The following is a 13,342-nucleotide window of genomic DNA, read 5'->3' on the forward strand; positions in this document are numbered from 1 at the left end:
CTTCTCTTCTCTTCTCTTCTCTTCTCTTCTCTTCTCTTCTCTTCTCTTCTCTTCTCTTTTTTGCAGTCACAATTGGCCAGATGTACTGACCAGGAAATTCAAATCTGTCCTGAGAAACACAAAGAGGACACTAAGAAAAGCAAACTTTAAAGAGATGGGAAGCATGAAGGAGGCTGGAATAAGTTCTGAAGAGGATGAAATCTGAGACAAACACAGCAAAGAACTAGTAAGATCGGGAGGGACACCTTGAAGCCAGTCCAACAGAGCTCACACTCTCCATTTAGACCCCAGACAGCCCAAAGCAGTATAACTAATGAAGCCTCTTAGCTCTTGCAGAGGGTGAACCAGAGCAGGAGGATGAATCCTTACCATCATCTCTTGTGAAACTGGGCACCATCTCAGAGCTGTATGTGTGTGCTTTTGGGAGAGGTGCACTGGGGAGGAAAGTGATGGTGATGACAATGGTAGTTCCAGCTCTTCATGAGCACAACGGTCACAAGGATGAGCTTGAAGAATATTTTAGTTAGGTCTGCATGGCAGCACTAACAAGTCCAGCTGCCCTTGGGCCTGGATTCAAACAACAATGCCAAGTGCTAAAATGGTTTAACTGTTCCACATTAACTAGTTGTTTTCCTGTTGGTATTGTGGGAAGCTCTGGTTTCATGAAAATGAGTGCAATTGAGAAGAAAGTGTTTTGGACAACAACAAAAAATATTTTTACTCTCCCACAGAGAGAAATTTTGAATCCAAATATTTTATTCCTGTATGTCAACTTAAGCTGAAACATTTTCTTTCAAATTGACATTTCAGCTGCAAATGCCAATTTAATGGTATTTTCAAAATGAAATGACAGTTTTGAATTGAAACAGTTTGGTATGAATCAATATTTGTTTCAAATTCCAAAATGAGATTCTGCTCAAAATGTCAAAATGTGTCATATTACAAATCCAGATCTGAATAGCAAGAACTTTTTTTTTGCTTTACACACACACACATATACAGGATATCTAAGATATTTTATGCTTTTCATCCTAAAACAAGATGAAAATGGAATACCAAGATATTGCAAAACTGAGATGTAGTTCGATTAGCTGAGAAATACTAATAAAATATGAATTTTTTTTCCCTGCAAAAGTGGGGCTGAGGGAATTAAGAGAACATCATTAAAGCAATGCAAAGCCTAAACCCCATCACTCTTTTTCCTTTCCAATCTCCAAGTGGTCTCTAAGGCACTTGTCTATAAAGTAAGCCTCCCCATGGGTGAAAAGTTTTCTATAATGGTAAATATCTGGCCTGTAGGTACTTCCACCAGAGCACACTTCCTCAAAGCCAAATAATTTTGGTGTTGGGCCCTTCTTCTTCCAAGATTTTTATCCCCAACATCTGGCTTCTAACAACCTTCTGGGAATTGTTGTCTCTTCTGCAAGGCTGAAGAGAAGAGCAAGTATGGTAATTTAATCAATATTACCACCAGAAGGTGTTAATTGAGAACACTGAGGCCTTTCTCAAGCTCAATTTGAACTGTTGTCATCAGACCAATCAAAACAGATTTTTGCCATTCAGATAATAAATAAGAGTCAACAACCATTTGGCAAATTTTCATTCAATACTGCAAATACCTTTATGAAACAAGGTGAGTCTGGCTTCACAAAGCTAAGGAACACAGCATTTGCACAACTAATTCACTGTATCAAGTATAAAACATGCACTGTCAAAGTAAGACCTGTTTGGAGCATAAACATCTGAAAAGCAAAAACAGAAGGGAAATTCCTTAATGCTCTTTAATAATGAGCTTTTACTCTGTGGCACCTGGTTTTGTTTTTTTAGTGGTGAGTTGATATTCCATGTGGGAGAAGTTGGCCCTTGAAGGACATCTGTCAAAAGGCACATACAACACTCGAGCTGTCAAACAGGGATTAGGGAAGCCTTCACTTTCTTCCCTGTGCTCACCCTCTGTTTAAAATTTCATTCAGAAATAAAGTCCTATGGAAGAGACATGGGGTAGGTAATTCTGACACAATACACCTCAACATACGTTTCCAGAGAGGGACGTTATCTGGATTGGTCTGTGCAAACATGAGTTTAAAATAAAAAAAAATCTGCATAATTCATGTATTTTCCACTATTTTCCCATGTAAAAAGGAAAACATTTATCATTGCTGTCCTGTTACAAAGCAGAGTGGGTTAAGTCAACCTGAATTTTCCATGAAAATGATTGAAACGAGATTTCCACCCACACTTCTGCACATGGTTTTGAATTCTTTCTTCAGCCTCTAGTCTTCTAAAATAAACAACATTCTTTGAATTCCTTTTAAAAATTAAGATAGTAAATCTGTGGGAAAGGGTAGCAGAGAAGCATGACTTTAGTAATCCCAGGATAATTCTTTATTCTCTTTGAAGCCAGTGGTAATTTTTCCTCTTAGTTTCAACAGGAAGAGGCCAAGGACTCATCCCTGAGTGTGATTACAGCTACTGTTAGAAATACATAAAATATATTTATATTTTCCTGGTATTGTTCTGTGTAGACAGATTTAGGTTCACTCATGAGATTTCTTCCCATACAAACTAAGATTACTGTATCATTCTCTTTTATGTTATTACTTTGCTCCTAAAACTAGTGCTAGTATGTTGTAATGAGGAAGATGTGGGCTGGAAGCAGCAAATGTAAATTTTTGTAACTCCACATCAGGCTTCTCGGGTGATTGTGGACAAGGCATTTGGTGGATTTTTGGATAGGGAAGCACACATTTTAGTAACCATTATCAACAAGAACCTACCACACGATGGCTGGAAGTTTTACCACTAATGTTATAGAGCGAATTTTCATGTAATCATGCAAATCCACTGAGAGATGTAGATGATGTATTTACATAACATAAACGCTATCTGAATATAGTTTGTATTTCATAGGGTATTTTTAGCAGTCAATGTACAATGTAAGACAATAAAGATCATTGAAGACCTATCCCTCCACCTGAAAATCTCATTCTAGTTTGTATATTTACCTTCAGCTGACTTCTCAGCTTACTTTTCATCTCCTTTTGAAGATAAGGCACATATGGAGACCCCCGTTCACATATTCACTGGATTACACAATAATTTAAAAACAGGTCTCAAGATACACAAGCCAGTGGCAAGACAGTCAGACAGAGAAGATACAGAAGAATCCAAGAAAAATAGGGAGCAACCACAGCGTGGATGAGTGCCCAAACAGCTGCAATGGCCCAGGTCTGGGAAAGTTTCCCATAACAGATGTTAATGGGAGGAGGGGGCAATATCATTCCCCACAGCACATTTCTCATTAAAAAATATGAAGATGCTTCTCTGGGGTTTAGAAATACAGCCATGTGAATGCAGGGGTAGAGCTGAGGGTAAGTAATCCCTCGATAATTCTGTGATCCTGCGATTCCATCCTCTCACCAGCAATGAATCAAATAAATGCATGAGAGACATCACATCAACTTGTGCCTTTCTATCCATACAATGAACATGGTCTGGCAAGGTCCTGTGCACAGGCAGACTCCTACCCTTTTATCTACCTGCTCACACACAGTGGTCATCAGATGGATGCATCACTGGTGAAGGAGGGATAAGGATTACCTACTGCTGTAGCCACACACCCTTTCATTCCCCTTCAGCCATGCCTGAAAGCCCTAGTGTGGCCCTCATCACTTGCCTCATCTGTGTTAAAAATAATGGCTTGAATTATGTCATGGAATTTCATCATAGAATCATTTAGGTTGGAAAAGACCTCTAAGGTCATCAAATCCAAACATTAACCCAACACTGCCAAGACCACACTAGACCATGTCCTCAAGAGCCACGTCTACTGTCTTTGAAATACCTCCAGGGATGGTGACTCCACACTTCCCTATTCCAATGTTTGACAACCCTTTCAGTGAAGGATTATTTCCTAATACCCTATCTGAACCTCTCCTAGTGAAACTTGATGCCATTTCCTCTTGTCCTATTGCTTTTTATCTGGGAAAAAAGGTTGACCCCCAGCTGGATACAGCTTCCTTTGAAGTAGTTGTAGAGAGTGATCAGAGTAAAAGAATACATGGGAGAAGGCAGAGGTACTGCAGCTCTTCATGCACAAACTGAAGCTGTGTGAAATGGTGGTGTTAGAGAAAGCCCTTACAGGTAAAACCCAGCCTGATGAAGTGCTACAAGATTGCTAGGTCAGCTGTAGGAGACAGAGAGTTTGATGTACAGGGAAGTTGGGTTAGCACATAGAGTTGAAACAGACCTCCCAAAATGAAGAGAGTCATTGCACTAAGGATTATTTCCAGACCCTGAGTGATTGCAGTCCTCTCCTCCAGCCTCCTGCAGCTGCAGGGTGTGCTGCAACACACAGTGCTCCTAGGCCAGCAATTACTGAGACAGGTGAGCAGGGGAAGCTTTTCTGTATTCATCCCATACCAGGGTACTCCTCTAGCCTTCCTGAAATGACCACAGGAGAGTGTTCCCTGACCTGAAGAAACCAGAATCCATGTTCTGTGCAGTGTAAGAAGCACATAATGCTTTTCCTCTGATGCTCATTACTTTACAGCTGTTGGTGTTAAATTTCATCTACCAGCTTTTTCCTCATTCACTAGAGTTTCTCACAATTCTTCAGAAGCCCGACTTCACAATATTTGCAGATGTCAGCATCCCATGGCTCTCCTTCCTTCCCTGAGCATCCCTAAATTCTGCTAAACAGCACAGGACCCAGTGGAGGGACTTTGAGAACCACCCCCAAAATTGTCACACAATGCATCCTGATAAAGCAATTCTTTGCTTTGTTTCCTTACTCCACACCTGTCCTGATCCATGACATTTCCCCTTCACTCTCATTACTTGGTGCAAAACATCATCCTTTCCTGCACAGGACCTCTTTAGTCAAGAAAAATTTTATCAGATGGTTCTCTTTTATCGACTGTTTTCATTGACACATTATAGTTATTTTATTCAAAGGAATTAAACCCCCCTTTTGCCATTTTCTCTTCTCAACTTGGGGCTGTCCAGGACCCAGACTTGATAGCACAGACTTCAGGCACAGTAAAAAAAAAACCAGATGATGTAAGTAAATACACTCATTTTCACAAAACTAGGTGTCTGAAACATGTTCAATAACATATGCAGAGAAGCTCAGGATAAAGTGATTCTGGGCCAAGGACTAATGCTGAAATATGTTAAATCCACACAGGCCTGATGCCCAGATGAAAACTGCAAAACCATGTATGAAATCCCAGCTGGCCTTGAACAGAAGGCATTTATTAAGAGCTGGAGCCTTTTTTTTCTATTGTTGCTAAAATTTGTCAAATTGAAAACATTCTGCAGTTTTCAAGTGGAAAATGGTCTGGTTTTCAGACAGTTTGTTCACCAGACACCTCAGCTGCCCATCTGCTGGGCTATTGATTCCAAAGCAACCCTGGAGGCAAGTGTCTCAGCTCCAATCTCCACATACAATTTCCTCCTTTATTTTTGTTTTTTTCTGCTCAAAAGCTGGAACAGAAATAGCATTGCAAAATATTGAAATCCTGCAGGAAACATACTGACCTTTCTCCACACTAGTCAGAAAAACGTGGGCAGGAAAAGAAGGCAAGCAAAAAGACTCTGCAGGCCTAAATGTCCGGCCTTGAGGTATTTTCTCACCGGAAGAAATTCACTGTCTGAACATCACAGAATAATATCTGATGGCAGATGTGCTGCAATTAACTGCTTTAATAACCATGGCTTACTGAACATTTCTTCTGCTGTCTCATGGATGGAGAGTCTGGTGCTGTAAAAAATTGCTTTTACTTCCCCTGCATGTAATCTCTGCTTTGGTTCATTATTGCTTTAAAGGAAAAATCTAAAAACTCTTAATCTGAACACTTCCGATTTTAAAGGAAGGCCAAGCTCTGCTCTGAGCATGTATTTTGTGACTCAGGGCTGTTTGCAATAAAAAAGCGTGACAGGAGCACAGCATTCCTTTCCAATCCTTGTGTTGAGCTGTCTGTATAATCTTGGCACTGTGTGGAAATAAAGCTTTTGTTTAACCTACTTGTGTGGGCTCCCTGAGGAGGTGACTGCCTGCCCAGCCAAATCTGTAACTCTTGGCTCCCCAAACACCATCAGCAAATAGAAAGCACTGGAGGTAACAACCGCAGGTTGTTATCCAAATAAGGTGCCAAAGTTTATTCATGGATTCAAAGTTGATTCAAAGTTGATTCAAAGTTTATTCATTTATTTGTGTCATCAAGGTTCCTCTGCCTGACTGCATCTGTCAGGACTGCAACACAGTCAGGACAAAAGGAAAATATGACCTGACTCATGGTGGGTCCAAGGCTTGGGTCCAATCTGCAGGGTGACAGAGGGAGCTCCACTTCTCAAGCTATGGAGGAGAGGGATCAGCCTGAAAACCTTCTCCTCTCCATCCCTCCTGCTATACTTTTGTCCTTGTGGCTGATACTGGGATGGGTACAGACTCTCCAACACTGGTGTTTGTGGAGAGGAACCAACCAGCAGAAGGTGGGCAGGTGGAAAGGAACTGAGTGAAGAATCTCCCCAGATGGGGAGTCCACCAGCTCTGCTAGGGCAGTAGTTTTCATATCCTGTGAGACCTCTACCAAATCATTCCCCATACCTGGAATAATGGGAGGCCTTAAGCATTAAGAAGAACCAGCTTTGCATTGTCTATCTAGGTTTCAGTAAAGCAATTGACACTGTTTTACAGAACATTCCCTTGGTGAAACTGGCTGCTCATGGCTTGGACAGATGTACTCATCTCTCTGTGGAAAACTGGCTGGCTGGCCAAGCCCAGAGTGTGGTGGTGAATGGAGTTAAACCCAGCTGGTCACAGATGGTGTTTCCCAAGGCTCAGTATTTGGGTCAGTCCCTCTTAATATCTATATCAATATTCTGGGCAAGGGGATCGAGGGCGCCCTCAGTAAGTTCACAGATGACGCAAAGTTGGGTGGGAGTGTTGATCTGCTGGAGGGCAGGAGGGCTGTGCAGAGCGGTCTGGACTGGCTGGATCCATGGGTCAAGGCCAATTGCATGATGTTCAACAAGGCCAGGTGCCAGGTCCTGCACTTTGATTGCAGCAACTCCAGGCAGTGCTAAAGGCTGCGGGAAGAGTGGCTGGAAAACTGCCCAGCAGAAAAGGACCAGGGGATGCTGTGGCCACATCCCTGGGGAGCCTGCGACTGTGGACATCATACCTATGTTGCCTAATGCTACAGGGATCCAGAGACATAGTGTGCCCATCCATGCACATAACTTCAAAACAAATTCCAAGGCAAATGTATAATCATCATCATCATTATCATAATCTGCAGAAGGTCTTGCAGATCTCAAGGGCTCCAAGAACTGAAGGCTGTTCTCCCTTGCTCTGAGGGGAAATCTGTAGTTTCACTTGGAAGCACTGAGTGGTGAATTAAGGTGTTAATGGGAAGTTTTTCTGTTTCACTTCCATCTGGACATATACAAAGCCCATCAATATGAATATCCCCTTTGCTGCCCTTCCCACTGCAATAGGTCATCCAAAGAGAAAAGGCTGGAACACTGCATTCAGCCAATACCTCTTGTATTTTGTGTAAGTCCTGAAAGCTGCAGTGCTGAATGCATTTATCCTCACCATCTCATGTCCAGGTGCTGGACAGATTTCTAGGAGCTGTGAAGGGCTGCATGGCAAACCCTTCTGCTCTTTGCAGCTACAAGGGAAAATGAGTGGAAATACGACGAATCCTTGCTAAACCTAAAGAAACCTCACAAAAGGTGAAGGAGTACTGAGATTAGATCAGCTGGTTAGTGCATGGTGCTAATAATGCCAAGGCTGTGGGTTTGATCCCTGAATCAGACTCAATGGCCTTCTGGACTCTTTCCAACTCCAAATATTTTGTGATTCTGTGACTGCATGTCTTCTGAGTTTTTGCCATTCTCTCCGTGACCTCCTGCTATCTCAGATTGGCATTGTGTAGGAAAAGGAACATCCATACTGTGGCAGTTATTTTTTTGTTGTCCCTTATTTGCTATAAGAACTGGTCCTGGAAAAACCTTTTGCTCTTGATTTTGTACAGCTCACACAGTTTCTGCAGAGTATTTATAGAGAGGAAAAGGACACATGAAGACCTTGCTGGTCTCTTGAGCTGGAGAAAATCTTCCACTCTAACTCCTATTATTTTCATTCTGAAATACTCTAATTGAATTAAATTTTAGCACAATCACAGGAAAATCTTCAGCACTAAGAAGATCAGCCACAGCCAATGGCAGTAGTTAACTACTGCTTGCATCTGTAACATTCAAATTCAAGGTTCAATTCAGATGCAAGCATTTTATTCTGTATATGTCAATGCATAATGAGCTTACATGTACATAGAAATATATTCGTATGCATACAATTAAGCAGCAGCCGTTCACCACCAGAGGGCAGGCAAAGAGTATGAATATCAATTGTCCTGTGCGTCCCTGCACATGTCAATGAACAAATTGCTCAGCGGCCAGAAAGATATCACCAATGTTTTCTTTGACCATCTCCAATGACTTTCTTATCATAGAATCATAGAATCATAGAACAGTTTGGGCTGGAAGAAACCATTCCAAGTCATCTAGTCCACTCCTCCTGCAATTAGCAGGGACATTTTCAGCTGCATCTGGTGGCTCAGAGCCCTGTCCAGCCTGGCCTTGAATGTTTCCAGGACTTTTCTGGGCAACCTGTGACAGTGTTTCACCACCTTCCTCGTAAAAAACTCCCTCCTAATACCTAAACCAACCACCTTTTAGTTTAAAACCATTTCCCCTTGTTCTACTGCAACAGGCCCTGCTAAAATGTTTTTGCCCTGAATGTCAACCCTTACAACTACTTCATATTTCACAGTGTGATGGCTAGTTTTTGTTTTGTTTGTTTAACTGAGATCTAAATCTAGCAATGTTGATATGAACCAGTGTATCTACTCTCACAGTACTGAGCCCTAGGACCTTTTGGAAAGGTGCAATGAGCAAAGAAGGGCTTCTCTTTTCACTCAAGCTATGGAGAGGATAAAAATACCTAACTCTTGATGCCAGAGAGCAAATCCTTAGAAGCATATACCTCTTTCGATATGGCACAGACAGACCTCCTAGATATGATGGGTCATGAGATCCATAAGGATCGTTGTCTAAAACCCAGTGCCCTTGACCTGAGGAGGAAAGGAGGCGTACAGTCTTACCCAGAAGCTTCATCCCAATTTCTTAACAAAGATCTCTACAATTGTGTACAAGCAGATGAAAGTTTATGGGGGTAGAGAGGCCCCTCAGGGAAGGAATCCTGTTCAGGGCTTTGTTCAATGGGATAATGGATGCCAGACCCTCAAAGCAACAACAGAATGGCAGAATCACTTATAATGTTTGTAGCACATCCTGTAATACCATCCCCAAGTGTCTTCACTCAAGGAAATCTGGAAAGTATTTTAGGGGATTGTTATGTCCAGCCTGGGCTGGAAAACTGGGATTTATACCAGCAGGATGTATAGTCACAACCATCAGAAGAAACCAGTTCTCTGTTTCCTGATGACAGGAGGGATTCATTTCCCTTAATTCTGAATCTATGTCTGCAGTAGTCACGCACCAGTCCCTTCGTCCTCACAAGCGAAAGTCAGAGCTTGTGAAGGTGACTCATCTGCTGGACAATTAGATGAATCATGAGCAAGACAGGCTTTCATTTCCCTCCCTGAGCTGTGGAGGATATCAAGATCAGTGGCTCATTTGATAGGTCCCAGCTGTCTATGTTTGATGGAATATAGCTCATCTTTTTCACCTATGACATCATTCTGGAGTTACAAGTTTTTATGAGGAAAAGGAGACCAGGAGTTTACTCAGCTCTTCAATGCCATCACTACTTCTACCTGGGCTTGGCAGGAGGCAGGTGATACATGTTTGAGCATAATTGTCTGTGCTTCTGTGTTCCCCATATTTCACCATTCAATGCACTAAACTTTCTGGAAATGTAGCCCACACACAGGATTCAAAGTTTTATCTGAGGTGCACCATACTTCTGAAATCTAGAAGGAGATGCTCAGAAGCAAATTACATTTACAGTGTTTTGAAAAATCAAAGAAATAGATGAGCAGGATTTTTTCCTTTCGATTGCTGCCTTATGTCTGCTTTCTGTCTCCACTGAAATAACTTCAATATCTGTCTGTGTCTCCCAGTGTATCCCTTGCTTCATCATTTGGTTCAGAGGGGTTGTTAGATGATACACGTACCTTTCTCCTCCAGCAGCATGTTCCACCTAAAACACTGCACACAGGAACTCTCATGATGTATGATTGTAGCTCAGCAATTGCCACAAAGGAATTAAGTAAGGGTTTCAATATTTTTTCTTCATGCAAAAAAGAAGTCCAAGTCATATCATTGGGGGTGGGAGTTAGATTATTCAAGAAAAGCCAACACAGTGAGCAGTAAGCAAAGACGTTTTGGAAATAACCCAGAATCCCACTGCAGGCTATAAAAAACCTCCGTGATTTCAGTAAGTGATGACGTAGTGATGGATCAAGGGGCTGTGGGAAGGATCAAAGGGTTTAAGGAACATGACAAAAATAGAGCATTTCTAACTCATTTCTTCTCTCTCTATGATTATGATTCCAACCTTCTTTTTTTTCAGCATTTGCCTAAAAAACAGTATAGGAGGAGCAAAACACAGAGTAGACCATACTCTCCATTAACTGTTGTGAAATACTTTTCTGCAAGAGCTGAAAAGTATCATGATCAGCTGTATCACGATCAGTTCCAAGGCCTTACAGATATAATGCCAGTAATCCATTCATTATAGCTTCCCTACAGTAAAACACCACCTACCACCTATCCAAAGTAAACACAGTAAAGAGGTGGAAAGAAGGGACAACAAAAAGGGAAAATTGATTATTTAAATGGTGGTTGACAGATAAGGGTCATTTTTGTAAGGTCTGATTCAATAGTAGACACTGAAAATGCTGGGGAGAGAGACCAGCTTTCATCATTCCTCCAACCAAAAGAAAACAAGGAGAAGGAAGAAGAATGGATGCTATTACACATTTTAAATTAAGCAGGAGATTTAGAGAGAAACACGATCTTTAGCCCCATTAGCACAGAAGACAGAGCAAACTGTTCTGAAGCTTGTTCCACACCACCTGATTCATAGATTGTTCTGCTTTTGTAGTGGTAGAGCAGAGATAAAGGAAATATTTGCAAGAAAAACCACATCAATCTTATTTGGTTTGCAATTCAAGATAAATCAGATTTGTCACATGCAGCACAGTTTCCTGAACCTGTTGGTAAAGCTTTGGGATGTTTCAAACACAGGCTAGAAGATGTCCCTGGAGAAGTTAGCAGACAGCAAGAAAAACCCAGAGACACTTCATAAATCAGGGTAGGATGCCGGCTCCCTTCAGACACCAGAGCTGGCAGGGCAAGTGCAAGGCAGAAAGTCTCTGCCTTTATTTCTGTCTTCTCGAGACGGCCACCTATTGACTTTGCTTGCAAGCCATGCCTCAAAGTCTCACTGAACAATGGTGCATGTCTGAGGACCATGGGGTCTGGAAAATAAAGCCAGAGATTGTTTTGGCCCACCATAACATAAACACAAATTCTATTTGCACCATTTCAACCCCCCAAAATTTTGAGACTCTCTGTAGCTCCTGTCATATCAGTTTACTTGTCTTGGAGTTTCCCCACATGGTTTCCCTCTCTTTTTTCTCCTACTGCCTCACTACCATGAGCCCCAGCAGCTCCCCCCCAACAAGCATTGTTTTCTCCCCAACTTATTTGTGCTACCTTCTCTCAGAAGACTCTGCAGAAAACCCTTATCACCAAAGTCACCCCATCTATATCCTGTGGCGATACCTGCTTATGCTGGGAGTTTCCACAATATCTGCGACTCCAAGTGATGTATAACATCTCTCAAGGGTTCCATTAATGCCTTTTTGCACCATTATGTGCATTTTGCTTTCTTGTTCAATGTTCTGGCACTGTCTGTCTAGGTATCAAGAAGTGCTTGAGGACCCTGGCACCCAAGATTAACCAGATGAGCCAGAACTTTGTCCATCCTTCAGATCACTGTGTCATAACATGGTCGCAGCTAAATCCTTCGTGGCTGGTCACATCTGGCTTGGTGAGTGTGGAGTGTCCCAGCAGAACTGGACACGTATTTTCACCCTGCCGTGTGGTCCTGAGGAAGGTTATGGTTGGTACCAAAGGGGACTGACACAAATCCAGTCTGGGGAAACGCCAAGAGCAACATCTTCTTTGAGTTCAAAAATGTCACAGTTCCTGAGACTTGCAGGCACCATATGATGAGGGCTGAGTTGGAACAGGAGTCACAGCTGACCTGGTGATCAGGACAACTTCACTCTTCTGCTCACCACCAGCATCAGCACCAGTGCGTGAAGCATCATCTGTGCAACAAACTTCCCTCAACAGCAGCAGAAACACAAAAAGAGCAGCCAGAGCAAAGCTCTAGTTCCTCATCTGTTTTTTAAAGAGAAGGGACTATAATCAAAGCTGGAGGAAATGGAGCATAAATATCAAACTTTGTTCAGGCTGGGAAAATACAATTTATAATTAAAGATGGACATCTTGTTGACAAGACATGACTTATTTTAACTGTGAGGTGAGCACATGGTCAACTTCTAATCTTTTGCAAGTTATTAAAACCAGCCAGTTCTTCTCTTCCTGGCTGGTTTCCTTTTTTTTTTTTAAGTGTAATTTCTAAAAAAGCAACAGGGCTAAGGTCTAGATAATGCTCAATAATAATAAGGCTCAAGATAATGATGCTTTTACTGGCAGTGGTGTCTTGGAGCACCTAGGGAGCTGGGAATTTTTCTTTCTGTTCCTGCACTACTGCCTGTCCCCATGCCAGCCCCACCAACCAAGCCTGTTCCCCTCTCCCACAGAAGAGTGGGAATCGCGTGACACTTACAAGGGAAGGAGAGGGCCCAAGGTTGACTTTGGGTGACCAGAACTGAACCTGTGGCACTTTTTTTTTAAGTGGGACACACTTAAAAAAAGTTGGTTGCCACATCCTGCTGGTTGCCACATCCTGCTGCCTCAGTATGGAGGCATGTAGGATTTCTGCATGGCAGGTACCAGCACAGATTGTCACAGGACTGGTGCTTGTAAGCAGCTTTGGTGGCAAGATCCTACAAGTGTTCAGGGTGTGGTGTCCCTCCTCATAACCTCAGGTTCTTTCATGGGGTACGCTTGGGTGCATCGATGCTGTCACATAACCCAGCTGCCCAGAGTCAATCCCACTGAGGGTTAGCTCTCCCAAGGCTACCTTTTCCCACAAAACCAGCTTGTTCCCTCCAAGCTGGGTGTAGTTCTGAGGTTTCCTTCAGGGCCTGCATCAGGTTTGGTCGCTGCT

The 13,342-nt window shown here is 42.4% G+C and overlaps 1 protein-coding gene across 3 annotated transcripts in view; it reads left to right on the top strand.

Annotated features, from left to right (window-relative positions):
• GUCY2F (guanylate cyclase 2F, retinal) overlaps positions 1–2,965 on the top strand; it is a 42,406-nt gene extending 39,441 nt beyond the window's left edge. For 2 of the 3 annotated variants that reach the window (XM_042024228.1, XM_042024226.1), the window contains one exon: positions 67–2,965. In XM_042024228.1, coding sequence (XP_041880162.1) covers positions 67–205 — 139 coding nt within the window. In that variant the 3' untranslated portion in view covers positions 206–2,965. The remainder of the gene's footprint in view (positions 1–66) is intronic. The other variant, XM_042024227.1, reaches the window with a different exon arrangement.
• Positions 2,966–13,342: the final 10,377 nt, after the last annotated feature.

Source organism: Corvus kubaryi, unplaced genomic scaffold (genome assembly GCF_017639235.1).
Source record: "Corvus kubaryi isolate FWS band 111438036 unplaced genomic scaffold, C.kubaryi_AGA036_p1.0 37260, whole genome shotgun sequence".
Lineage (NCBI taxonomy): Eukaryota > Metazoa > Chordata > Aves > Passeriformes > Corvidae > Corvus > Corvus kubaryi.